The 25,326-nt window shown below is 34.8% G+C and overlaps 1 protein-coding gene across 2 annotated transcripts in view; it reads left to right on the top strand.

Annotated features, from left to right (window-relative positions):
* The window catches only part of Pkn2 (protein kinase N2), a 105,303-nt gene that overhangs the window by 5,697 nt on the left and 74,280 nt on the right, over nucleotides 1-25,326 (top strand). For both annotated transcript variants that reach the window (NM_001105755.2, XM_087615720.1), the window contains 1 exon segment: nucleotides 23,284-23,584. In NM_001105755.2, the coding sequence (NP_001099225.2) occupies nucleotides 23,284-23,584 (301 nt within the window).

The following is a 25,326-nucleotide window of genomic DNA, read 5'->3' as shown; positions in this document are numbered from 1 at the left end:
ATTTGTCATCATTAATATTTAATTCTTATGTTTAGTGGACAGTATGCCTGAAGTATATAATTTTGAATTAGTTATTTACATATTCACATAACTTACCAATTTACTTCTGGTGCTGGTCAGATTTAATTTTGAGTGTAAAACAAAGAATATTTTTCATTATCAAAGTTTATTAATATTTGCAAACCTAGAATTTATTATTTTTCTGATTGTTGTGTCCTTGATGGTAAAAATTCTTAATCTTTAACAAAGTTAAACTTGTCCGTTTTTCTTTATTATAATTGCCTTATACTCTTGTAAGAAATACCTTTTTAAACGCAACTCCTGGGTTTAAAGGACACTTATCCGTGTTTCCTACCTAGTAAGAATTTATTTTTGAGACAGTCTCCCTAAGGTGTCTAGACTAATATGTAAGAATTATGCCTGAAGTTACCCTTACTTGTAGCTTACTTATTTCTTATAATATTAGTTTGTGTTTTGTCATTTTATTCCCTAAAAACTCATCTATTGACTTATACAGTATTCACCAATGGTTCAAGCTTTACATTTCTCTTAAGTCCAACCCATTTCTGCTCCTTTGTAATAAAGAAATTCCTTATCTTGTCATTGTCTCTACTGAGTAATATATAGTAAGCCACATCACTACAACTGTAGTTGTGAACCTACTCAACTTTTTTTCTCTTTAAACTTTGAGAGTCCTTCTCTCCCTGTTCCCCATCTCTACCACATCTGGAGGAGAAATTATTTTGCCTTACTGTTCTTTTTCATTTTCTATAGCCTACATAAGCCATGGCTAACTGGTGTGTGTGTGTGTGTGTGTGTGTGTGTGTGTGTGTGTTTGTGCGCGCGCGCGTGCGCGCACGCATGTGTGTGGGTCTCCAGAGTAATAAACCTTCCTTCCCTGCTCCCCTTCTTTTCTTCTTTTTGTTGATTCCATGTTCTTTTATCTCTTTAACCTTACAACTCAAATGCCCAACAAGCCCCTGGCGAAACGACTAGTGTATATCGTACACTGCTTTCCAATGCTGTGACTGAGAAAATCTCATTAGCTTTATTTCAGCTTGATCCATCAACTCTAGCACTTGGGGAATGGGGTTATTTTAGAGATGGCAAGCATCTTCTGAGAAGGGAGTGTGAGCTAGGAAAAAGTACATATGTTTAAACTCAATAACTTTCTTTTGATTAGAACAAAGGGATCTTCTGTTTTCTGGCCCTTGTAAATCTTTTTAGACCTTTCTCTGTCTGTCTTAACTAGGACATTAAACTTTGCAGATGTGTGAATCACATTTTTCTTTTTGTACTTTTGTGTTTGTATGTGATGCTTCTAATTTTGAGAATACTAATACTGTCTATCTTCAGGAATGAGTATTTGCTAATTTGGGCAATCCTTTAATTCTACTACAAAACAATTATATTCATGCAGAATCAAAAAGTTTAGCCTTTCCACTTTCCCTCCTCCAGTCTGTCTTTGTTTGACTGGGTCATATTTTGGAGTCCAGGTTCATGCTCAGCTTCCCAAGTACTTGAGATTGCAGGAATGCATGACCATATTATGATGCCTTTTATAGATTAGTAAAGTTATAGTCAGTTAGCCATTTAGCCTTTGTGACCCTTTGTGTGAAATAAGTTATTTCCAATTTTACAGCTCCTGTCATTGAATATATCACTTAGTATGGTGGTCGAATGACATGTTCCTACTATTTTACTCACTTGATGTCCTTACACCTTTATGTTCAATAAAGGCTCAAAATAAGTAATGTAATTGTTTTTAGTCTTTTACCATTCCACCATACTTCTCTAATTTTTAAAAATCTACTCTTCTTGTTTATGCTAGAAATCTCATCTTTTTTCTTTTTTATTAATTATTATCTTAGCCTCTAAAGTTGACTTTTGTATTAACACAAGCCGTTTTGAAATCATTTACTTCTTTATTTACTTCTTTACCACTGTCTTGATATTCTGCTTTCACTCTTTTTCTCCTTCAGCTACTCATGAGGTACCTGATGTATAGTGGATGCAATTCTTCCCTCACCAGATGTAAATTTTAAGACAGTTTCATTGTGCAGGGCCTGGTGACACATTCTCTAATTCTAACACGTAGAGCAAGGGTACAAGGGGATTGGGATTTGAGGATCACCCAGGCTCCATAGTGAGACCTTATGTTACATGCCGGCCGGCCTAATATACACATAATTGATCATACTTCCTAGATGAGGGTTTTTTTCTTTTTACCCCCCTTTTGTCATATAGAGGGATATAGGGGATAGTGAAAATAGCTGTCTTAACGTGTTCATATTTCCATGATGTTTTAATTTAAAATAACAGTAAACTGAGTTTGTGTGCGTGGATGGTTGAAATCTTGCATTATGGAATGAATTTCTAGGATGGAATGTTCATTGAAAAATTTAAGATGCTTAATTTATTTATGCATTGCAAGTACTGAACTGTACCACACTGCAGACCCCATGGATCTGCTTAAATAAATTCATAGCCTGCTTTTTTTGTTTTCCCAGAGACTTTGAGATATTTTATATTTGAAGTAAGATTGTATATAGCTACAAAGTACAAAAGGTCCTGTACATTTTTGTACTACAGAAAAAGGTTTGTGGCAATATTCTAAATTACTAAATAATACGAACTCTGTAACTGAATATATTTGATCTTTGTTTTGCAAATTATACTAAGTGCCCAGTTGGTTTCTTCTTTCACATAATTGAATTTCCATTTTGTTTCTACATAAACCCAATCATCGCACTTCAATATCAAGAGAATGTTCATTTTACTATAAATTTTTGTTCTAGTTTGAGGTTTTACTATGTTAAAACCTCATAGAAACTGTACAAAATTTCTATACTTAGGGTTGGTTTGCCCTTTTTAAATATTGTCTTATAGGGGCTGGAGAGATGGCTCAGCAATTAAGAGCATTTGTTGTTACTACCCACATGATGGCTCATGATTCCAGTTTCAGGGTATCCTGTACTCTCTTGTGACCTTTATGTCACCAGATATGTAATTAGTGCACATATGTACATACATGCATACATACATACATACTCATAAATAAATCGCTAGAGTAAACAAAGAATTGTTATATACCTAATGGAGGCTCTTAATATTACATATAAAGCATGCACTTGCTTTATAAAATTGCTAAAATGATGGACTCATTAAGGCTGGCACAGTGGTAGATCTTTATTTTTATTATGTTAATTATACTACAGTTATAAATAGCTACTGGCTTTGGTTATAAAGTTTATCTTATACAAAATGAGAATCATATGGAAAATATTAATAGTACTATATTGTATTTATGATAACATTTGTAAAGTGTTCTTGAATTCCAAAGTATTTAATGTACAGTTTTACACATGATCATTGAAGTTGTTGGTGACAGGTCTTTGTGTAGCGTATGTTGGAATTCACTATGTAGACCAGACAGGTCTTGAATTTGTATTGGTCCTCTTGCCTCAGTCTTCTAAGTGTGTTACAAAACTGGTTGTACTCTTAAACCGCGCTTCGTTAGAGTTAATTATTTAGGCCAATCTGCAGGTTTAGATTTATTCAGTCAATGTCACCTTTAACCTGAATCTCCATCTTCTGGCTCCTCTCTCTCATTATAGTTTTCTATATAATTCTATTATTACTCTATTATTATCTATCACATTGTAGAGTTTTTGTTTTGTGTCAATCTGTAAAACACCAGAATTTTCAAGGATATATCTTCTATCTTATCAATTTTTAGAGCTTTTCAAAATACCCAAAATGTTTAAAAATTTAAAAGATACTAAAAATGATTGAAAAATTATCTTTTCTCAGGAGAACTGAAAATGAATGTAAGATGGCATCTGTAATTTGCCGCCTAGTCCTGAAAGTACTGAAAGCCTTGGACATCGTTAATATTAACATTAAAATTATATTATCTTTATTTAGAGTTTATATAAAACTTAAAAATCATTTGAAGAAGGTATTACAGATGAAGTTGGAAGATGTTTTCTGTATTTATAAATTAAATTATATGTGCTTTAATAGAGACCAGACCTGTTACACAGTCACAGATTTGCAAAGCAGTGTATTTGGTTCATGATTCTGGTAGCTGTTGGGTTTGCACAGGACAGTTCCAGTGTCCTAACAGGTGTTCCCTCAGACCTTGTCACAGCTCAATTGTGATGGTAAAGAAGCAGAAGGGAACCTGGGAGCCTGCTGAAGGGGAGTGGATTTGGAATGGAATAGTTTTATGACAACCATCATCTCATTAGTTATAGGACACAGAAGATCCACTCTTCATGACCTTGTTTACCTTCTTGTAGGCCACTCTAACACTACCCACTAGGCCTAAGTTTCTAGCACTTGAACCCTTGGGAGATAGTTCAAACTATAGGAGGGACAAATATCTTTTAGTGATAAACTGTTTTAAATTTAAAAAAAGATATTTTAAAGCCCCAAAGTACATTCATTTGTACTTGGCATCTAATAAGCTTTCCTAAACCATTTTAAAAATAATCTTTATTCTTGAGAATTTTATATAAGTGTGCAATGAAATATCATATCCACCCTCTGTTTTCCCCTCCAGAATCCCAAATATCTCCGAATGTAGCCCCTCCCAATTTGTAAGCCATTGTTTTTCATTTTTAGAGGTATCTTAACACTCAGTGATTCTAGCATTTCAGAATTAAATACAGAAGAGTAAGAAGGAAAAGGATGCTCTACATTATTTTCTTGTCTGTGTTAATTTTACTTGGCAGATGCCGTCTTCTTCCTAATGGTGTTACTTCATCCTTACCCCAGCTTTCCCGTCTATCGTCTTTAAACCCAAGAGCCATGCTTTCTGTTATGCCTTTCCACTAAAATTGACTTCTCAGCAAGGAAAGCTACTGTATGCAATTTCACTTTTGTTTTTTTGTTATTCCTGTTGCTCAATATGTGATAGGCTCTACTGCCATGGCCTAAAAACAGACAAAACAAAAAAGAACCAAGCAGTAGGAACTCCTGAAATTCAGCTTTGATTTTTACATAACCTAGACTTGGACCTCCAGGAAAAAACCCCACTGTTCTGTTCAGCTGAGCCTGGCACTTGACGGTGTATAACCTGATGCATCATTAAACTTCTATAACTGCGTTTGAATGTCTTTGAGTATATCTGACATTTTTATCCACAAAAAGCACTTCATTTCCTTTGGTGACTTTAGATTTTTGTTACATATTCTGTTAGAAGTACTTAGGAACCCAGGTGAGCCCCCGAGTGGCTAAATGTGAAGGCTCAAGACATTCCTGTGTGCATTGCTGAAGATTTTACAGATGCTGAATATAAATGTCTTTAAATTGGTGTAATAGTACACCTTTGAATAATTAATGTGGCCTTTTGGAGCTTTATATTTTATAAACTTGAATTTTTTAAAACTTTTGTGCTCTGCAATAGCACTTGACTTAAAAAAACAAATAGTGGCCAGATGTGCTGTGCTTTTAATCCCAATACCCTGGAGGCAGAGGCAGGCAGCTTGGTGAATTTGAGACCAACTTAGTCCATATGGGGAGTTCTAGGCCAACAGTGAGAGACTGTTTCTCAAAAACCCAACACCAGAAAACCTACCGTGTATATTTGTACAAACACACATATATTCTATAAAATTCTGTTTCAAAACTAATTTACTGTTTATCTTTATACTTTAGTAACTTTTTTGTTAACTGGGACACTAACATAGCCTAGGGCTGCAGGGTCAAAATTATTAATATAACTTTTTCACCTCTACATCTTGGCTTCAAGGGAAATGACACATAGTGCTGTCATCTCATGTCCTGAGTGTCTTGTGACCTGTCTGAGGCTGTTTGGTAGCTTTTTATTTTTTATTACTAGGATATAGCTAATGTGTAGCTATTAAAATTTAAATTAGTGGAATTTAATGAAAGTATTAAGTGGCCACATCTGGCCAGTGGCAGTTATATTGGCTAGCATCAACTTTGCTTATTGTACAATATTTTATCATAGAAATTTTATAGAACTGTTCTAGAAAAGAATTGATTTATTTCAATATTGTCAATTTAGATGAGACAAAAAGGCCCTTATAGGTTATATTTCTGCTTACATTTGAAGTAATCTATTAGTATTACTTGAAAATAAGTTTTTCAGTTTAAAAATGCTTTCCTAAGCCAGATAGTGGTAGCACACACCTTTAATGCCAGTACTCAGGAGGAAGAGACAGGCTGATCTTTGTGAGTCTAAGGCCAGCCTGGTCTACAGAGCTACTCTTGGGACAGCTATTGCTACACTGAAACCCTGTTCAAAAATAAAACACAACACACAAAAAATGCTTTCCCAGACTGGGTCCTTATGTTATTTACAGTCCAGCTGAGAAGTGTCGGTGTTCACAGTTGGTTGATTTTTTTGTTTTGTTTTGTTTTGTTTTGCTTTGCTTTGTTTTGTTTTTGTTTTCTCAAGATGGGTCTTCTCTGTGTAGCCCTTGCCTGGAACTCTAAAGATAGACCAGACTGGCCTTGAACTCAGAGATCAGCCTGCCTCTGTCTCCTGAGCACTGAGACTAAAGGAACCTGAATATTATATAAATGTTAATATAATACTTTCAGATGAGAAGTAGATAATAGATATATCTGAGGTTTAGTATATTAAGATATAAACTCATGGATTCTTTTGTTTCGGAAAATAATATGGGTTGTATAGAAAAATAGTATGACTCTGAAGTCATTTTGTAGCATTTTGTTAAGGGAATCGTGGTGCTAGATTCTTTGAGGAATTACAGCATTCATCTCAGGTATGGAAAACATCAGGTAATTAGTAATCATCTGTTTAGTGATTTTTCATATTGCTCTCTTAAAACAAGTCTTAGAAATTGTGTAATTGTGTATTTTGAGTATTTTTCCTATCACAGAGATTAAAGTGAAGCATTTCTGGTGGCAGCCTCAAATGTCATCTTGGGAAGTAGAACAGCCATATTTGTATCATCAGGATTCTCTGAAATCATGTATTTGTTTTTTTTTTTTTTTGCTAATACCAGTTTGTTGACTTGTAAAATTACTTTTAAAAGATACTGTTAATTTTTTTTTGTTTAATTTGCTAGTTATATTTTTTTAATGCTTTTTAAAAGTCTTATTTTGGGGTTGAAGAGATGGCTCAGTGGTAAGAACACTTGTTCTTGCAGAGGACCTGGGTTTGGTTCCTAGCACCACCATGGTATTTCACAACCATCTATACCTCCAGTTCCAGGGGATTCAAGGCACCAGCCAGTAATGTGATGTACAGACATGGATGCAGGAAAATATACACAAAATAAAATGAATAAATTAAAAAAAAAGAAAACCTCATACACCAGAAAAATAAAATCTCTTATTTCTAAGGATTATAGTGATTGTATGTATGTGTATGATATTTTGGGTTTTGGTGGTTTTTTTTTTAATAGTAAATATGAGGAAATTGAACCAATCTCAAATTTTTTCTTTCTGACCGGTTTCCCCACATTTTAACATAAGAGACTGACTTTGGGTCTATTTGAGCATATGCTGACCTTGGGTGATTTGTTTGTTTGTCTTTAATAGAGATTGTACCCAGTCTTACACATTCTGGAAATAATCTAATAGTGAGCTACTTACCATCTTCTGAGAATGATTTTTATAAGCAAAGTACATGTGTTTAAGACGACTCTGTCCTCAGTATCCCACACTGAAAAACTATATGAAAAACTATAAAGGGTTATCACTTTAAGAAAAATTTAAAGAGGGGTAAAGACAGGAATAGAAAATTAAGCTTTTGTTTTCCTGTATGTTTATCTTGTTGGTGTGTCTCTGTTGTGTCTGTGTGTGTCTGTGTGTGTCTCTGTTGTGTCTGTATATGTCTGTGTGCGTCTGTGTGCGTCTGTCTGTGATATACTTATAAGGCTCCTCTGCAGGGAGTCTCTGGTTTAATTGTAGTAGTTGAGCTAAGAAAGAATACCAGTTTACAGTCCAGTTCTTTATCCAAGTAGAAGCTTTGGTTGGTTGGTTTCTTAGTTCTTAACTAAATTAAAATTAATGAGCTAATACTAATACTGGTATAGAGAGACTATAATTAGCTAATATTGATACTAGTGTGTAGTAGAGGGAACAGATGATTTTTTAATACAGTATATGCAAATGTCTAGAAAAATCCTATCTATAATGAAGAAAGATATATTTAAATGGAAGCTGTCTATTCTTTATAGATTTTTTTACTATAGAAATAATTGAAACAGCAAATGCTGGATTCATTAAAATGTTTCTAAGCCAGAATTTCATAGTTGGCTATTTGAATATTAGCATTTTATCTGAGTATGGTTGCAGCAGCTGTTTCTTTCTATATGAGCAAGAGTACAATTCACTTACTTAGTAATTTAGAATACATGCTGTCTACCTTTGCACTCAGATATGAACAAATGAAATGAATGTCATAAAATTAAAGTAGACCCATTATCATTTCAGTTGTCCAGAGAAACGGCTGCTGTTCTCCAGAGGTGTGTCCTTAGGACTGCTGTTCTCCAGAGTGTGTCCTTAGGACTGCTGTTCTCCAGAGGTGTGTCCTTAGGACTGCTGTTCTCCAGAGTGTGTCCTTAGGACTGCTGTTCTCCAGAGTGTGTCCTTAGGACTGCTGTTTTCCAGAGTGTGTCCTTAGGACTGCTGTTCTCCAGAGTGTGTCCTTAGGACTGCTGTTCTCCAGAGTGTGTCCTTAGGACTGCTGTTCTCCAGAGTGTGTCCTTAGGACTGCTGTTCTCCAGAGTGTGTCCTTAGGACTGCTGTTCTCCAGAGGTGTCCTTAGGACTTGCATCTGGGTGACTCACTTGCCAGGCAATGCCAACTAAACACCAAGTAAAGGTTTTTTATTCAGGACTTTTATTTATATAAAAAGAGCAATTAAGGGCTCACATTGTTAAAATAAAATACATATCTAAATGAGTCATAAAGCACACCACTTATGGCTCAGAAGACTGATCTAAATCAACCCTATTATTTAATAACTAATGTGTGATGCCCATATAGTATAGAGCTAAAATCAGAGCCCATAGGCAGTTCATCAGCTGAGGGTAAATTTAATGGATGCCTTATGCCTCAGTGACTGAGGAACTGGGTAAGTGCTTAGAAAATCAGGGAGTTGCAGCCACTCTTGAACTGTGGTCTTGAACATCTTACTGCTTTTCAAGACTTAACACAAACAAGATGTGTTGGTAGAACTATGTTTATCATCATAGTGATTAGTGGTTATCAAATCAAATATTCGCTAGGCACAGAGGCTCACACCTATAATTCCTGCATTTGGGAGGCTGAGGTGGGAGGGTTGCTTTGAGCTTCAGATCGGTTAAGGCACTATAGTAAAACCCTTTCTCAAAGAAAAAAACAAATCTAAATACTGTATAGTACTTACCATCGCCAGGTATGCTATGTTAAGAACTGTGATCTGTTGAAAGAAACATTTGGACCTGGCCATTAACCATTGGAAAAACTGCATTGCTCATCAATAATGCTTGTTGTGCTTGATCATCACTAAGCTCGTTAACCACACCTGAATTAAGGCTTAGTGTGACTGGGAGAATGACTTTTTAAATTTAAAGTTAAATTTCGTAGACAGACGTGATTAACACTACTGACCTAGACGATGGCATTCTAGATTCTAAGTTCACTTACTGAGACAATCATGAGAAGCTATTGGTTAAGATTTAAACGACAGGTTGGAAGGATGACTTAAGTGGTTGAGAGCACTTGCTGCTCTGGCAGAGGCTGTAAGTGGTGTCCTGAGTGTCACCATCAGGTGGCTCACACTGCCTACGGCTCTAGTTTCTGAGGATCTGTTGCTGTTTTCTCACTTCCATGGACACTGCACACACGTACTCATAAATTTAAAACATTTCTGTTAGGTATCTGAGGAGCAGTAAGTTAAGGGGGATGGGATAATGAAAACCAAGTACGTGAAAGCAGGAAATGAAAAAGGGAGGGCTGTATGTTTTTCTTTCTTTGAGGCAAACAACAACAAAATTATAAGGAATATATATGTTTAAAGAACAACTGTGCTTTATTTTATGTTCTACGTACTCTGCTTGGTAGACATCTTACCACTGCTCCTCCCTCTGGGATGACAGCTTATGTTGAGCAGCTACAAAGAAAGGCAATTGATAACTCAGCAGCATGGCCTTCGTGTGTGTGTGTGTGGGGGGGGTGTTGGTTCTTTTAGTTTCCACTGGATGGGGATATATTCAGTAATTACTGGTTTTGTACTTCAAATTTTGTTTAATTGTTTTTACAATTTGAAATATTTTGTTCTTAGGAATAATAGCTATGTCCTTCTAAGGATCCATATATCTTTTTAAAAGTAAGGCTGGGTATGGTGGTATATGCCTTTAATCCCAGCTCTTGGGAGGTGGATTTCTGTTGGCCAGCCTGGTCTACAGAACAAATTCCAGAACAGAGCAGAGAAACCATGCCCTGAAAAAAACAAAAATTAAAAACAAAAAAAATCTTGAATTAGAAAGTCTGGCTTATGATCCAGTGTTACTGTGTAAAAATTGATTTATTATAGATAAATTTGACATTAAAATGTCTATGGGAGAACATTTATCTGATCATCTTACCTAAAAATAAAATGACAATTACTTTCATGTAGTACTATAAAATCTATGGCATGTAAATTTTCATGATTTTTATCACTTATTAATAGCTATCTTAATTACCACTTACTGTACACCTTTTATGTATCATGCATATGTTGATTTTAATTTACAATAAAAGTAAAAGGTATTTGTTAATCTCTGTTACTGATTTTTTTATGAGCTGAGTGATACCTCACTTGTTAAAGGCTAGGCTCATGACCAAAAATACAAAAATAATTATATAACACTTCTATTTTTCTTCTCCCTTGTTAGTTTGCTATACAGATTAAATGAAATGTAGCATTGATCTTAATGAACACTATTGTTGCTATCTTACTTTTTTATTGCTGTGTAAAGACACCATGATCAAGGCTACTGTTAGAAGGAAAAGAGCTTGTTAGGGGCCCTACAGTTTTAGAGAGGGAGGTCATGACCATCATGGTGGTAATGGTAGGGGGGGGGGCACATTTGCAGGCAGTCATGGCACTGCAATAGTAACTGAGGGCTTATATCCTGACCCACAAACATGAGGAAAGCTAGCTGGCAATTGCACAGACTTTTGAAACTACAGAGCCCACCCCAGCTGACACCACCTTCGACAAGGCCACACCTTCCAATCTTTCCCAAATAGTTCCACTAACTGTAGACCAGTCGTTCAAATATATGAGCCTATGGGGGTTATTCTTACTTAAACCACCACACTAGACCAACAGTCCTCATCCATACAGAACTGCTGAATAATTCTTTTTAAAATCAGTAGTTATCATTTAGTTGATGATATGGCAGTTACTTTCCTGTAATACTATAAAACCTAAGGATTAGGACTTTTATGTATCATGCATATGTTGATTTTAATTTACTATAAAAGTAGAGGTGTTTATTAATTTCTGTTACTGATTTTTATAATGAGGCACAGAGAGTTATGTGTCCATATTACATGATAAGTTAGCCCAATTGTAATATAGAAATAGTTCTGTGTAAACCTAAGATAGAACTCTTTGTTTTGTTATTTTATATTTTAAATGATAATGGGAGTTTGCATATTTTGTAGTGTTTCTACCATCTCAGTGTGATTTGTAGAGTTCTGGAAAACAAGGAACATTAGTGTATAGGCCCATGGCATTTGAGGAAAAATGTCAGTTTAACTTGCTGTCATTTTACAGTCAGCAGCATGGGACCTGGAGAGGTCCAGTAATTTGTCCACTGCGCTTGTTTCATTTTTACATAACAATATTTGACATAATTTAGAAGGTGAATATTTATTTGGCTAACTTCTGAAACTTATTGGCTAAGATGTGTCAGATGACACTTGCAGGGGTATGTAACAGAATAAACTGCTGGCCTCGTAGTTAGGAAATGGAAGAAAACTAAGATCCTGAGTGCCCAGTAGGGCATGCTGTCAGTTACCAAAAGACCTTTCTGCTAGGCACATCTGCCTTTGACATTTTTGACAGATACTTAGGCAAACCATATCACCACCGTAGCCAAGAACACTAGCATTAGAATATATTTTATTTTATTTTAGATTTGTGTATAGTAGTGTTTTGCTTGCATGTATGTTTGTATGAGGGTACCAGGTACCCTGAACCTGGAGTTACAGAGAGCTGTGAAGCTACCATGTGGGTTTTAGAAACTGCACCCAGGTCCTCTGGAGGAACAGCCAGATCTCTTAACTGTTGAGCCATCTGTCCAGCCCCAACACCTTGATTTTATTAATATGGAGAAAATATTACTGTCCATAGTAAGTTACTGAAAGAATTGAAAACGGTTTACTTTTTAGAATGCTTTATATATAATTGGTAAGCAGCAAACCATATATGTTTAAATATGTAGCTAGACTTTGATATACTTTCATGCTTGTGAAATTATCACTGTAATCAATATAAGGAAAATGCCTTTACTGTAAAGAATTTTTGTGTAATCATTTGTAATCCTATGTTCTTGCTATTATTTTCTATCTCTCAGCTTCTGGCAACTCCTTTCTGCTTTCTGTCTCTATCCATTCTTTGTATTTTCTAGAATTTTTCCTGTGGGGAAAAAATTCAATGTAGTATGTATTGCTAGGGGCCTGGAATTCATTTGCAACTACTGATTTTAAGAATATACCATGTTGGGCTGGAGAGATGGCTCACTGATTATGAGCACTGACTGTTCTTCCAGAGGTCCTGAGTTCAATTCCCAGCAACCACATGGTGGCTCACAACTATCTGTAATGTGGATCCGATGCCCTCTTCTGGTGTGTCTGAAGACAGCCACAGTGTACCCACATACATGAAATAAAATAATCTTAAAAAAAAAAGGAATATACCATGTTCTTGAATGTATTAATTATTTTTTTGTTGTGTAAGGTTTTCCTGTGTGGATTGTGCTGGAATTCATTTATCTCACTGTTAGTAGGCAGTATAATTATTGGTAGATTTGGGATGTTAATACAAGCTTTGTATGTGTAGTTTATTGTGATAAAATCAGAGTGACACTGTTTTCAGTATTTAGGGAAATATGTGTTTAAAGCATTTAGCAGCAATATAGTTCTTAATGCATTTATACCTACATTATAAATCTTCATTTTTATATTATGATTATATAAGTTGGTTATAATATTTTTCCTGCTACAGATTATGACATGACCAACATCTTTTGTGTTTTACATATATTCTTTCTCTTCCTAGCTGTGTGTGAAAACAACAAGCGCGTGCGCGTGCACACATACACACACACACACACACACACACACACACACACACACACACACACACTCTGAACTCAGGACCTTTATGTCAATCTGATATGTAAGTGCTGTACTGCTGAGCCAACTTCTCAGTCCTATATGTTTTCATTTTCAGTTTATTACATATCTAGATGGAATTGCAGGTTCTATTAAGCTAAATACTGTCAAGTTATTCTCATAATTACTGCCAAACTGCTCTCTATACTGTAGTTTCTTTTTTACAAGGTTATACTTTAAAGAATTCCAATTATTTGGGTGAAAGGACATGGTGTTAATTGTATCTTCCTGATTATTACAGAGAATTCTTTTTTCATTCACTTAGTGCCTGTTTTGGATTATTTTTGAGTTATGAGGTTATATTTTCCTAGCCAAAATATGAAGGGAAAGCAATTTTTAATCTTACATTCATGTCAGAACAGTAGATAATGACAAAAGTAATCTGTGATTTAAAGTGTGTCTATCATTGTTACTGCACTTCTCTTTGGTGTTAACCTTACTAATGCTCAGTGGCTTATTGGATATTGGATATAATATTTATTCTGCCCTCTTCCCTAGTGTGTTGTGTGTTTTCTCATGTGTGCTGGAGACTGAGTCAAAGGTTGTGTTCGTGCTAGGTAAATAGTCTACCACAGAGCTGCATTAGCCGTGATTTTCGGTTCCCACCCCACACTTATATTCTGTACATACAGTGGTGAACTACTGGTTATTCTCTAGTTTGGTTTGTGTGGTGGAACCTGTTAAACCTGTACTTCTTGTCTGTTTGAATAGGAATAAGGAACTAGTTGTGGGCATTAGAGGTTCTCTATAGGTCTTTATGTTCAGGTTCGCCTGCCATGGACTGTGTCATATTTGAAACTTTATGCTGTCTAATGATACAGTATATCATAGCTTATATGCGACTTTTGATTACTGCTTAATGATACAGTATATCATAGCTTATGTGCGACTTTTCTTTTGATTGCTGCTTATGGAAAAGTTGATAGGCTAGTGTGATTCCTTTTCTTTCTTGTTACTTCTAAGTATGTTAATTTTATGTAACCGTTTCTCCATTTAAGCAATACCTACAATCATTGTCTGTATTCAAAGTATCATTCTGAGTATTGATTGTATAATAATTAGCAACATATTTAATAGTAATCAGTATATTTTCTCATGAAGATTAAAATATGACAGATGGTTGTCGAGTAATTAAATAATTAGGCAAGGATAGTAGGACTTGAAGGCAACCGTGGCTCACACTTTTAAGAGCTGCTTGAAGGTAGTGAAGGGGGAAAATAAGCATGCAGTCCAAATTGCCACTAAAGAAAAAAAAATTGATTTCTGGTTTCAAATCACTGTAATGCAAGTTTTTTAACAAAATGAGAAATGATATTGGAAATATACATACCATTCTAAGAATGTCACTGAGAATAAAAATTGTATAGGTTTATATAAACATTTAACTGAGTGTAAACATTATGTTGAGACTTAAATTTATGATTTATTAGGCTGTATTTTTTTCCTTAAGTGGATGTATAAAAATTAACCTAGGTCTTAAATTGAACAGTGACACATCTTAGGAAACATTTTCTTTGCACATTACTCCTTTGCTATAAGAATGTATAAAGAGTTCTTGCAGAGGGAGTAAAAAGTGGATAATGTAGTATCTGGCTATTGATTGGATATTGGAGCTCAAAGGAAAGGAAGTATTAAAAACTGATTCTAAAGATTGACAATGGATTGAGGATTTTGCCATCGTTAGCAGAAATGAGATTGGGAAAGAGTGTTGAGGTGTTTATTTTGAGGATTGCTTAGTTAAAAATCCATAAAACAGCTTATGTAGTGAAGAGTATGTAGGCAGCTAGAAACGAGAAACTAATTCTACGAATCAGGATGGTGTAATGTACTCTAGGAATTCATTGGATAGTATTGAACCGTGCTGTTAGATAAGTTAGCCAGAGTGTATAAACGTCATATAATTAGGAACAGTTTGCCTGAAGATGAGCTAATGAAAGAACACTTCCTTAGAAGTGGCCTGAGATTAAGTTCTCAAAATTCTAACAATCCTAAAATATTAGAAAACCCTTGTCTTAGTCAGTGTTCTATTGCTGTGAGGAGACACAGTGACCAAGGCAACTCTTATAAAAGAAAGCATTTAATTGTAGGCTTGCCTATAGTTTCAGAGGCCTACTCTATTACCATGGTGAAGGCATGGAGACATTTATGACACTGAAGAAGTAGCTGTTCATTTTTCTGTTATAGTAGTATTAAAATTCCTTTTCTCAAATTAAATGGTGATAGTTCCATTGAGGTTCCACAAAGAATAACTAGTTAAAATTAAAGAGACTACTTAGAACCTGGATCAACCATAGCTTCACTCTCATAGGACCTTTTTCTACATGCAAACATCCTGTGATTCTGAAAGAACATTAGGTGTTTGTTCTGCTGACCTGAGCTGAGTTCGCTGATGCAGCTGTAGTCAGCTGGTAGCAAGCTGGGAGGTCACTATGGGTTCAATGTCTGGCATCTCAGTTATAATCGTTGGGACGACTGGGATACTTTGCTCTTACTTAAGTGGACTCTGCACAGGTCCATGTGTCACCTCCCATTTTCCAGGGCTCCCTGTTCTTGCTAGCAGAAGAGCCTAGGTTTTATGTAACATTTAATAATCACAATTTTGATCATAAACAGCTTTGCCTCTTCTTAAGGCCAACCTTGAGATTTTCCTGAAATTTTGCTGGGAGAAACAATTCTACCACATCCCTTTAGAAAGATTAAGTCAAAGGCTAGCCCAGAGACAGAATGAAAGGAAGGAGGGTAATTCAGTGCCATTTGTATTAGTGTACTATGCACTCATGACTTCTCTGTGTTTTTCTTAACATAACTCTATCATTTTGTTGCCAAATTCTTCCCTGAATTTTCATTTAATCATAGTAATAGTTAGAGACTTAAGTTGGTAGATGAGGTATTCCTGTGTTTTCCTGTAGTCAAATCAGTATTTATGATGCTGAAGAAAAGAAACTATCTAAATTATTTGGGTGGAAGGATGTAAATTAATACATCTGCTATGCCAGTCAATAGGAATATTGAAAGTAGAAGCAGCATCTGATGCAGATGTGCCTCTGAATACATAAAGCTAGCTGAAGGACTGTAAGTGGACATTGTCTTTATTGCAGCACTCTTCACAGTAGCCAATTTGTGCAGTCAGCATAGATGTTTGTAAGCAGATAAATGGATAAAGAAAATACATTATATATATTAGGGTTTTACCCAGGCTGCAAAGAAGAATTATATTATTTGCAAGAAAGTGGATAGAAGAGATTCACATGTTAAATGAAATAAGGCATACTCAGAAAGACAAATCTTGTATTTTCTCTCATAATACGGAATCTAGATAAAAGAAGCACATATGCACACATGCGTACCAAATGCATAAGACATGAAAACAGAGAAGGGACTGTTTAGAAGACTAAGGGGATAGATGCCAAGGGTAGACAGTATAGGGGTTGAGTACCAGACTAAGTAGTGTATCTAGAACTCAGCCTTTTTCTGCTCTGTCATTCATGGTGAATTGGCCTTTGTCCTGTTTGTACTTCATTGTTACAAATGGTTGCTACATTTTCAGGACTTGAGTCTGTATTCTAGGCAAAAGAAAAAAAGAACAGTGGACACAACCCCCAACAAGGGGTTGTTTCTGTTTTACAAGAATTATCAGTGTGGCTGTTTGTAGGTGCAAGAAAGGTTAGTGAAGTGAGAATCTTATCTGTACACTTGGGTGCATCTAACCAAAATGAGTATTGTCTTAGTAAAGATAATGTTATGAAGGAACCCAGTACCCAGCACTGTCTGCTTTGTTCAGTGCCGTGTGCCAGGAAAGGCATGGTTGCTGTGAGAGCACTTGTCTTAGTCCTGGGTGTAGCCTGAGAAACAGTATGTTGCAGACATTGAAGCTTTAGTGTGATTAGAATAGTAGAGCTTGTACATGAACATGAGCATCACTCTCTTCATTGTGTTACATTCTAACTTGGGCTTCTGTTAAATAACCACGTAGCCTGCATTCCTGGAAAGGTTTTGAAGCTGGTTCTTAATGTGTTTCTTCTTAAATAAATTGAACACTGGAAAAAAAGAGGAGTATCGATTTTTATCTTTATATGTTCACTACTGAGTACTGTTTTTTCTAAGTAGTTAAAAACTAAACAATAGGAAACCCAAACCCCTGTTTTTATATTAGCAAACTGGGAAGAGAGAAGGTGGTGAGATACCATGTTTGTTTGATAGCTTCTAATGGGGCTACCATGGATGTTGGATTGGTAGTTGAGTTCGTACTTCTGAAGTATAAAAGGATGGGTTAGGGTGAAATAAAGAGAGGTGTTCTGTGTTTGCAGTGTCCCTGATTAGAAGTTGTAATGTAAATCAGTTAGGTTAAGGCTTAGTTCAAATATAGTAAACGAGTATTCCAAAGGGCCAGTCCTTAAACAAGGTATAGAAGAAAAGAGCACTGAAGTCAGAAAACCAGTGTGTGATGAACCCAGCCAGGATTTCTTGAAACTCCAGTCTAGGGGATTAGACCAAATGACCTTTTATCAAATTTTTGGAGCCAAAACAGTATGTAAGTCATGGTGCTCAGTGTTTTCGTGGGTATTCTAACTTTTCTTGGCATCTGTGAAGTCAGACTGTTTTATATTTCTGAAATACAGAAAATGTAATAGCCTTTTCACTTCTCTGGGAACTTTGCCAGTGGGGAGTAAACATCCTTTCCTGTCTCCTCTTAAATGAAGTACTTGGTCACAACTGACAGTCTTAGTCTTCATTTTGATTTTCAAATCTGGTCCTTTTCTTTTTTTTTCAATGTTTTCTTAACTATATTGTGAATTTGTTGAAGTATAGTAAATTGAAACTGACAATTAGGCTAAAACTAGAACTTTTTTTGTTTTATAAACTATATATTTGGTAAATAGCTTTAAAAGAAACCTAGCACACTTTTTCATTTGAAATACCTTGCTGGCATATGTTATGGCTTACTTAAGGAAGAATCTATAGTTTCATCTCTTACAATAGAGATGTGTTGAATATAAAAAGCTTAAATAGCAAATACCTGGTATTATAAACTTAAATTTGTCAGAATTGAAATAAAGTGAATGTAGCTTTTGGTTTCTTCTAAATATTGTTCTTATTAGGCAGACTAAAAGAATAGAAAAGATTATTTCCAAAGAATATGTAAAATTTGGATGAACAGACTAAAAATACCTGTTACTATTTTGACCCAGAGATAATTATGACTATTTTAATATCTCTTTCTCTTATGTTAAACATAACATTTGAACTAAAACTGTGTATACTTAGCAATATATACTGTTGTGAGTGGGTTAATGAAAGCTATAAATAAGAGAAGTTTGTTTATTCTGTAAGTTTTTGTTATAACAAGTAGTATCCTGATTGTTTTTTTACTGATGAAGATAAATTCTTTTATAGCTGTGAGTTTTTAGCTATCAATAATTACTACTTATTTTCTTCTGTTATATTTCCACAATTAGAATTACTACATCAAAAGAAATTATAGGTCTCTATATTACTAACTTTCTATTAGTCTTAGAGCTGTTGTCTAGTCAGCAGTGTAAATTCTTAAAATCTTTGTCAAATGGACAAAACAATGGTGTAATCTTTGTCAAATGGGCAAAAAAGGTGTATTTGTTTTTGTCAAAGCAGCAGTTTTCTTTAATGAAAATAATTCACATACACTTTTTTATTTCTGTGTGAAGAATTTATTTTCCTTAGTTATCTGTCTGGTGCTATACTAATCATCTATTTCCAGTCTATTCCTTAACCTATTCACTTAAGTTTTTAAATTTATTTTGCTTCCTTTGTAACTTTTGCTTTGTCTATTATTCATTTAGTTGTTTTAATTGTTCTACCAATTGAAACCTCCTTACTTAAACTATCATTTCAGCTTCAATATTAGTCAATGGGATTGATAATAAAGAGCCTATTAAAACAGTTTTGGTCAATCATTTGGTAATGTTGGACTTAGATGAATAGATTTAAAAAAAAACGAGTCTTTGCAAAGCAAAATAAAATTAGAATGTATGTAAGCAGCAAAGTTAGATGATTTTTGACTAGAATAAAATGGCTAAGCATACAGTTTCATTGCTAAAAGGTAGGGAGTGTGGGCCTTTAGGTGTACTCAGTGATGGTGAATGATCTGCACAGCCACTTTAGCTGAATCTTTAAAGTTAGCTCATAGACTTGGTGTTTTCTCTCCTCATACTTTCAGAGCATATTAATGAATATCAAAGGGGCTTTGTAATTAGGAGTTGGATCCAACTTTGTTTTTGTTATTGTTTTTCAGTGTGGTGGAAGGAATCAAATTGAGGATCTAGAACATGCTAGACAACTTCTGCCCCTTTGTTTTTCCAGAAAAGGACTCACCATGTAACTCAGTCAGGCCGGTTAGTCTTAGTTTTTCTCTCTTTGCCTCCCAAGTTCTGGGATAATAGGCATATGCCACTACACTGCACTTTCTGTAGAAAGATGAAACAAGTATCAACTTTGGGAGGCAGCATGACATTTTTATAGAGTTAAAAATAGTTCTGAACTAGTGGATAAAAGCATGAAGCTAGTGATTAAGGTAGGTACAGTCAGTCAGTTCTCTCTGAACAGAAAATACTAAGGCAGAAGTTACGCTAAGGATTTTCTGCTGATTATGTACTATTTTTTGGATAGCTAATTTAGTTTATTCAGGTTAAGAGTGTTTCTTTCATTTCCTAGTAATAGTACCTGGAATTATAATTTATTTTGGGTTCGAGGTATAGTATCATAATTTAGCTTATTAAATACCTTATTTTGGTTATTGTAAATGCAAGAAAATGATTTTTTAAAATAAACTTTCAGTTTATTCTAACTACATTGTTTTAAAGGGGGAATGATAATGGGGTGGTGACACAGGCTGGGGTAGAAGTAGGAAGATCTCTATGAGGTCAGGCTACCTACAAAAGAGTTATAAGATAACCAGAGCTATACAGGGAGAGTAGGAGTGGGGGAGGGTATGATCTCTTTGGGGGGTAGAGTCTGGTGTCTGGGACATTTGTTTATCCTAAGCTGACTACATATGTACACTGCTTGTTCTTATCCTAAAGACAATTGACTCCTGACATAGAAAAAAATGGGAGTAAAAATACGGTTACTAAACAGTCAGCTCTATGTAAAGAAGAGAGAGCCAACCTGCTGTCAGTCATAGTTCATAGTTCATACTTGACTTTGCAATGCTGGAATACTTTTATCAGAAAGATAGAAGCTTTTATTCTTTGGGGAGGGTGAGGGGAGAGGACAAATTGTTTTTAAGTGACCAATCTTTTTTCTTTCTTTTTAGAAAAGTTTTATCTGCCAAATATAAGCCTGCCCTCAAACCCCTCTTAGTCTTTGGAGTGATCAGATAACAAAAGGGATAATTATTTAAACAAGATCCCTAGTACAACACACAGGAGAGTCATTTAACTCCTAGGGGAGAACATAGGCAGGAAATTCTTTCCCAGGAAGGTTGTCGTGAACTTTGAAACAAAAAGTTACCCAGGCCAAGAAGGAACTTGGAAGAAATAGTTGAATGCAGAGAGGTGGCATATCCCAAAGGGATGACGTGCATGGTGAGGGCCAAGAAAAATGGTCTCTCAAAGTAATTTCCCATAACTTGTTAATGTTGGAGTTTGGAAAATAATTTGAAAAGAAATAAGAGTTGAAGTTATAATAATAAGCAAGGGCCTTCAAAGAATCAACCTCAAATATGTGATATGTTTTTATCTTTATTTTAACAGCCATTAAAGTTATAAATGTTATATTTTTGTTCAATTTATATTGTTACTGTATACCTTGACTAAGTTTTTAAAACACAAATATTAAGATAATTGGACCTTACAATTTACTAAACAGAACTATTGGACATATTTTTGGGGGGGGGAGGGACTGCAAAGAATGAGGGAAGAAATTACTGTAATGATAAGGGTACAGTGAGCCCAGAAATTTTAAGAGACTTGTGACTTATTACATAATTATAATCCAAGAATATGTTAAAGTAATTTCTGTATTATCTGGGAAGCTTAAAAAATTGAAATAAAAATACCTAGTGGAGTTGGATTAATGTGAAGTCTTTTTTCATTAAAGTTTTTTTTTTTTTTGCCTCAGTCTACATAAGACTGTACAGTAGGAATTTCTTATTCCCTAGCAGTTGTCATGTGGCTGGTGCTTTCAATACCCAACCTAAGGTGAATTGAAAGCTAAAATGATGTGACTCACATTGAATGATAAATGTTGAAGGAATTGGAGATGTGGCAAGGTGGTAGAGTTCTTGGCTAGCATATGAAGCACCTTGAGTTTTATTGCCGGCACGCACAATGTGAGTGAGTGAGTGAATGAATGAATACTAAAAACAACAGTATTTTAGTCCAAGAAGAAGATCATCCTAATTACAATTAGATAAAAATAAGAAACTTAAAGTTAATATGCATATTCCAGGAATTAGCTTAGGAGTGATGCATGGAGTATAGAATAGATACTGTGTAGACATGGGTGTAAAGGTTTTCTGTTTTGTTTTTTTTGGTAGCATGTTTTGTTCTGACAGAATGCCAAGGAGATCTTAGCTTTAAGAATGTTAGAAACTAATAGAAGTCAGCTCCTTCATCTTTTATGTAAGATTCTACCTCTAGCTTATCTTTCCCCCAATTTTATATGCTACATATTGTTATTAGAGGTTAAAGATTGTATAAAATGTAATATACCAAAAATTTAAGTAGGATACACACACACACACACACACACACACACACACACACACACACACACACACACAGAGAGAGAGAGAGAGAGAGAGAGAGAGAGAGAGAGAGAGAGATGTAAATATGCTGCACAGTGAAATATCTTCTTTTCCATCTCATCCACATACCCAGCTCTTCTCAAAGGGATCCACTATTTGATTGCCCTCATAATTTAAGAATATTCAAAGCAACACTGTTAAACTCATATCCATTATCATTAGTCTGATTAAATGAATAAAAAGGAGCTAAACTGTAACTTTGGCTGATTTACATGTAGTTTGAGTTTACTTAACTGATGCTCCATTTTAAAAAGAATAATTATATGGGGTCTATCTTAGTTTTTAAGACACAATTTAAAGATGTTTTCTGTTAATAATGTTTTGGTATTGGCAATTAACTCTGGTAAGATAGCATGAAAAAAATTAATATAAATTCTGATTATCATCTTCACAAGCCTAATACATATTGTAATATAAAAAGTGGTCAGAAAGGTACTTTGTTTTGCTAGTTTATTTTTATGTGATTTTTATAGAGAAGAACATTATTCACCTTTACAATTTAGTAGTGTTTTTATTAAGTGATTAATGAGTCAAAATTATGCTTGAAATTTCTCGTAGAATATCTTGAATTACCAAGTATTTCTGAAAGGCCACTAATACTGTTAGTTTGATTCCGTTGAAAAATAAATCGACTTATTAAAGATTAAATAATTGCCCAGAGTTTATAATTTGGGAGTGACAATTTAACCATCTTTACACAACCCTATGATGCCTTTGTATGTAGATGTGCTGGAACTTGGGTACTTAGCTAGATTTTTTTTTTTAAAGATACAGTCTTGCTGTATATCCTAAGCTGACCCTGAACTTTGCAATTCTTTTACCTCAGATTCCCTTTAGGATTCAAGATATGTATGGAGTATCCTGCCTTGCTCACTTTCAGTGGATTTATCAAATAATGTTACTCAGGAAGTAGATGGAATATTTGAACTTATGGTTCCATATGGTTTTAACACAGGGAAATAAGTAGTTTCCTATTAAGGAGAAAGTTAAATGTAATTCAGTTAATAAATAATTTCTTCAAGATATAAACACTTATTCTTAATGTTGCACATTTTCTTTTCTAGACTCCATTATTGTATACTTGTTTACTTAGTTTTCATTTACTTATTTATTTATTACAGGGAGATTCCCGACCTCTTCCATTTTCTGAGAATGTGAGTGCTGTTCAGAAATTAGACTTTTCAGATACAATAGTGCAACAGAAATTGGATGACGTCAAGGATCGAATAAAGAGAGAAATAAGGAAAGAACTGAAAATCAAAGAAGGAGCTGAAAACCTGAGGAAAGTTACAACAGATAAGAAAAATTTGGCTTATGTAGACAACATTTTGAAAAAGTCAAATAAAAAATTAGAAGAATTACATCACAAGCTACAAGAATTAAATGCACACATTGTTGTATCGGATCCAGAGGACTCTGCAGGTATTGTACTTTGCTGTTTCTGTGATTTATTAGCAGAATGTACATCCTTCCAGAGAATTCTGTTTTATGATGGTAGTTTTTAGCTGTTGTAAAAATACAGAGACCATTTTCTGTTATGGTTAAGGTCTTGTCTCTGTACTGTTCAGATTAGTGAGTTTACGGTTGTGAAAACTGAAGCATATACTTACTTAGAAGTAACTTTTTATCCTTAGCAAGTAGGAAGGACTTGGAGTTATTGTCTAGTATTCTTTTGTACTGAATCAACCATATGCTCTTATCCTTATTATGATCAGTAGTGAAGTGTGCCAGATGACTTTTAAAAGTAAACAATCATTCCATGAGGCCAGGAGGATGGCTTAGAGAGAGGAAGGGTGCTTGTTCCTCAGCCTGAGCACTGCACTGAAAACTTGAGACCTTTCAATTTCCAGGACCCACATAATGGAGGGACTGATTTTCTTCTGACTTCATTGGTCAGAAGTCTCAAATAAATTAGTGTAAAAGAAAGATGTGTTTTATAAAAATCTATAATAAAGATTTTTCAGCCTTGAATCAAACTTATCACTTTGGTTCTTCGTGCACCATGAACCTGAGCTAAGCACCTGAACTCTGAGGCACATTGCTTAATAAGAAGAACAAAAGTCAAAAACAAAAACAAAAACAAACAAACAAACAAGAAAAACCTCCCAAATCCCAAACATTACCTTTTACTTTTTTGTAAGTATAAATGTAGGAGGGAAATGTAACTCATGGTTTCAATATAAGACCTTTTGTTTTTCACAGTTTCGAGGAGGGGGCAGTTGTGTGTGGGGGTGGGGTGGGGGAGTTGAGACAGAATTTCTCTGTGTAACCCTGGCTGTCCTAGAACTTACTCTGTATCCAAGCTGGTATTAAAACCATAGTCTGTGCCTCCAGAGTGCTAAGATTAAAGGCATGTGCCATGCCTCCCCCAGCTTCATTTTTTTGTTAAAAGCCAACAGATATTAGACATTTTTTTTCAGTAGTACAAGAAATGAGGATAGGAAAACTGCCTGCCTCCTTCAGACTAAAGGAGATTCTAGCTAAAGGCAGCATGGTGCAGCTTTCCAAGACAATGTAAGTAAATTAAGTCTATAGTCCTTTCATTTGCAAATAAACAAAGGGAAAGTCACTTTTAAAAAGTAAAACACTAGTGTCAGAGACTTTAGACAAGCATGTCATTAGCTAGTTAGTAAGATATAGTAGATATAAAATTAACAGTCTAAAAAGTGTCAGAAAATAGAATATGTAGTATTCTTCATTTACTTAATTGCTATCTATATGCAGGACTCAGAACTCATATTTGGAGGTTCTGTATGTAGATTTCAACCATGTGCAAGAACTTAATCTTTAAAATACATAAATAATAGGAAAGAAGTCTTTGTTTCACAACTGAAACAGCCCCAAAGGTGTGAATTAATTTGCTCAAAATAGTCAAACTAGTTATATAACACTTTCTATTTCTCCTCCTCAGCTAGTAGTCTCTTACCCATAAATTTTGTAATTATATTATAAATGGAAACATGTACTATGAAAATTCCGTTTTTAGTAGTAGTATTTTATAAACTAAGATAGTCTGTTGTGTTTGGATTTCTGCCAAGTCCTACATGTCTTGCCTATTACGTCTTTAGAATTCCAAAATAAGAAACTGCTAGAGCTTTAAACTCTATTTAGAGAAAGCATTTTTTCTTCATAGAATGCTGAGAACTGCCTTGTGATTCATTCAA

This window comes from Rattus norvegicus, chromosome 2 (assembly GCF_021556685.1).
Source record: "Rattus norvegicus strain SHRSP/BbbUtx chromosome 2, alternate assembly SHRSP_T2T, whole genome shotgun sequence".
NCBI lineage: Eukaryota > Metazoa > Chordata > Mammalia > Rodentia > Muridae > Rattus > Rattus norvegicus.
Note: the sequence above shows the minus strand (reverse complement) of the source record. Positions and strands in the feature narration are given on the sequence as shown.